Source organism: Salvelinus sp. IW2-2015, unplaced genomic scaffold (genome assembly GCF_002910315.2).
Source record: "Salvelinus sp. IW2-2015 unplaced genomic scaffold, ASM291031v2 Un_scaffold840, whole genome shotgun sequence".
NCBI lineage: Eukaryota > Metazoa > Chordata > Actinopteri > Salmoniformes > Salmonidae > Salvelinus > Salvelinus sp. IW2-2015.
Window position 1 is genome coordinate 300,500 of NW_019942625.1, and position 2,247 is coordinate 302,746.

Here is a 2,247-nt window from a genome sequence, read left to right on the forward strand (position 1 = left end):
GAGGTCATCCCATTGGTCTACTATATCCCCCAGTGTGACTAGATTATAAACTACTGTCTTTTTATACTGACAGACAGAAGCGCCCAGTCTATCCACTTTGGGGGGGACCAACAACCTAAACAAGGTATCTATTATCTATAGATCCACACTAAGAATGCTTGTTTTAATCACTTGTTTAATACATGTTAATACACCAACTGTGCCCTCTTAAAGATGGATTTCTGAACGTGCTTTGTACAGGATTATAGTTGAATACAGTTTGTAAGGTTTGTATTAGACTCAGAGAGGGGCTACTTACTTTTTCATTTTCCTGAGTTGCTTTTAATGTACAGCCTAATCGTCTTGCTCACTAAGGCATGATTTCACCCTTTTCTATGTACGCACGCACGCACACACACAAACGCACGCACGCACGCACGCACGCACGCACGCACGCACACACACACACACACACACACACACACACACATACCTCTCTTTCACACACACTGCCTGCAGAGTTCCTGTTTGTCTGTAATTAGGTGTATCTCTGATGACCTGCTGCTCTCTGTCAGTTGTGGGGAGTAGTGGGGAATGATAACCTTGGGGAGAGGGCTAGAGGTTGTAACTAACTATACATCTCACCGTCTCTCCTCTATCACTCTCTCTGTCTCTGTCAATGTAGACAAACAAAGGTGACGCCCTGGCCAACCGGGTGCAGAACACTCTGGGGAACTACGATGAGATGAAGGAGCTCCTGACCAGCCACTCCAACCAGAGCCACCTGGTGGGCATCCCCAAGAACTTTGTTCCCCAGACCCCTGGCCCCATGGAGAAGCAAGACCAGCCCAGCTTCTTAACCAAGGGAGGCCAGAGGGGGAGCAACAGGGTGGGCACAGGGAACCATACCACCTCCATGCCCCCTCCTCCCTCCTCTTCTTCTCTGACCAGCTCCAGCCTGCTGCACGGCCATCAGAGCTCCAAGAAGTCCTGGTCCTCCGACTGGTCCCGGGGAGCCCACTGCAGCACCCAGGGGGTGGGAGGTCAGGGGGTTGGGGGCCAGGGGGTCCATGGGGTGGGGGYCCTGGGGGTCCAGGGGGTGGGGGGCCCATCCTGCAGCAGGGGGAAACACTCCTTCACCCACGAGCAGCAGCAGCAGCCCCAAATACACGAGGAGCTGCTCATCTCACAGGGCGAGGTAGTGGACCACAGGGGAGACTCCAGCAGCAGCCCCTCCTCCTCCTCCACCTCCACTCTCTCCAGGAGGCACGGGGGCGGGCAGCAGCAGGCCCCTAAGGCCCCGTCGGCGGCCGAGCATGGCAGCTACAAGGACAGCAACACTCATGTTAAGTCTCCCCTGGAGCAGGAGCCGGGCTCCCACGGGGCCAGTTCCCCAGTGGCCTCTACCTCCTTGCTGCCCAGTGGCCTCTCCACGCCCACCTTCCCGCAGGGTCTGCACGTCAAGCCCAGCGCCGTTCAGCAGCAGAAGCCTACGGCCTACGTGCGGCCCATGGACGGCCAGGACCAGATGCCKCTGGACTCCCCGGAGCTCAAGCCTCCTCTGGAGGTGGTGGACGTGGGCTACAGCAACCCAGCTTTTGGCAGCACCATCACCAGCTCCAAGAGCAAGCTGCCCAAGCTGACCCTGACACAGACTGGGGAGGTAGGGACCTGCATGATTCCCATGACACTACAGTACACACACACTGGCTTGGAGACAGATATTAAGTGCTGGGGAAAGGCCATTTGTTCTMTGTTAGATCGGCTGGCAGTAGGAAAGGGAAACAGGTTCAGCCAGATAAGATTGGTCTGTGACTTTCCCTCTGTTTTTCATTGAGTCCTGGCAGAGACTGAGCTTGACATAGTAGAGAGGCCTCATTAATAATCAGCCGTTGATTTTTCCTCCTCTGGCGGGCAGGGCGCCTGCTCCTGAACCCAGCCAGCTGAGGGGCCACAGGGTTAAGGGGCCTTCCTTCCTATTATCTAGTTCACCATACATACATACATACACACACACGCACACACACACACACACACACACACAGACATACACACATACACACCCACGCACACACAATCCCTTACTATGAAATATTCATCTCCGAAAATAAATCACTCCTGATTAATAGCCATTTTAATTCACATGGGCTTGTTTCACTTATTCATGTAACCAGTTCTGACATCTTAAAGTAATAGTTTTTTTTGTTTTAGCCTACAGATTTTGGCTTGTTCCCTCCCACAATATTGTAGGTATTTGGCTTGTTTCCT

The 2,247-nt window shown here is 53.3% G+C and overlaps 1 protein-coding gene across 1 annotated transcript in view; it reads left to right on the top strand.

The window, feature by feature from the left end:
* The window catches only part of LOC112069001 (AF4/FMR2 family member 2-like), a 277,578-nt gene that overhangs the window by 120,371 nt on the left and 154,960 nt on the right, over positions 1-2,247 (top strand). Inside the window, exons 3-4 of the mRNA XM_024136254.1 lie at positions 74-124; positions 665-1,642. Of these exons, the coding sequence (XP_023992022.1) occupies positions 74-124; positions 665-1,642 (1,029 nt within the window). The remainder of the gene's footprint in view (positions 1-73; positions 125-664; positions 1,643-2,247) is intronic.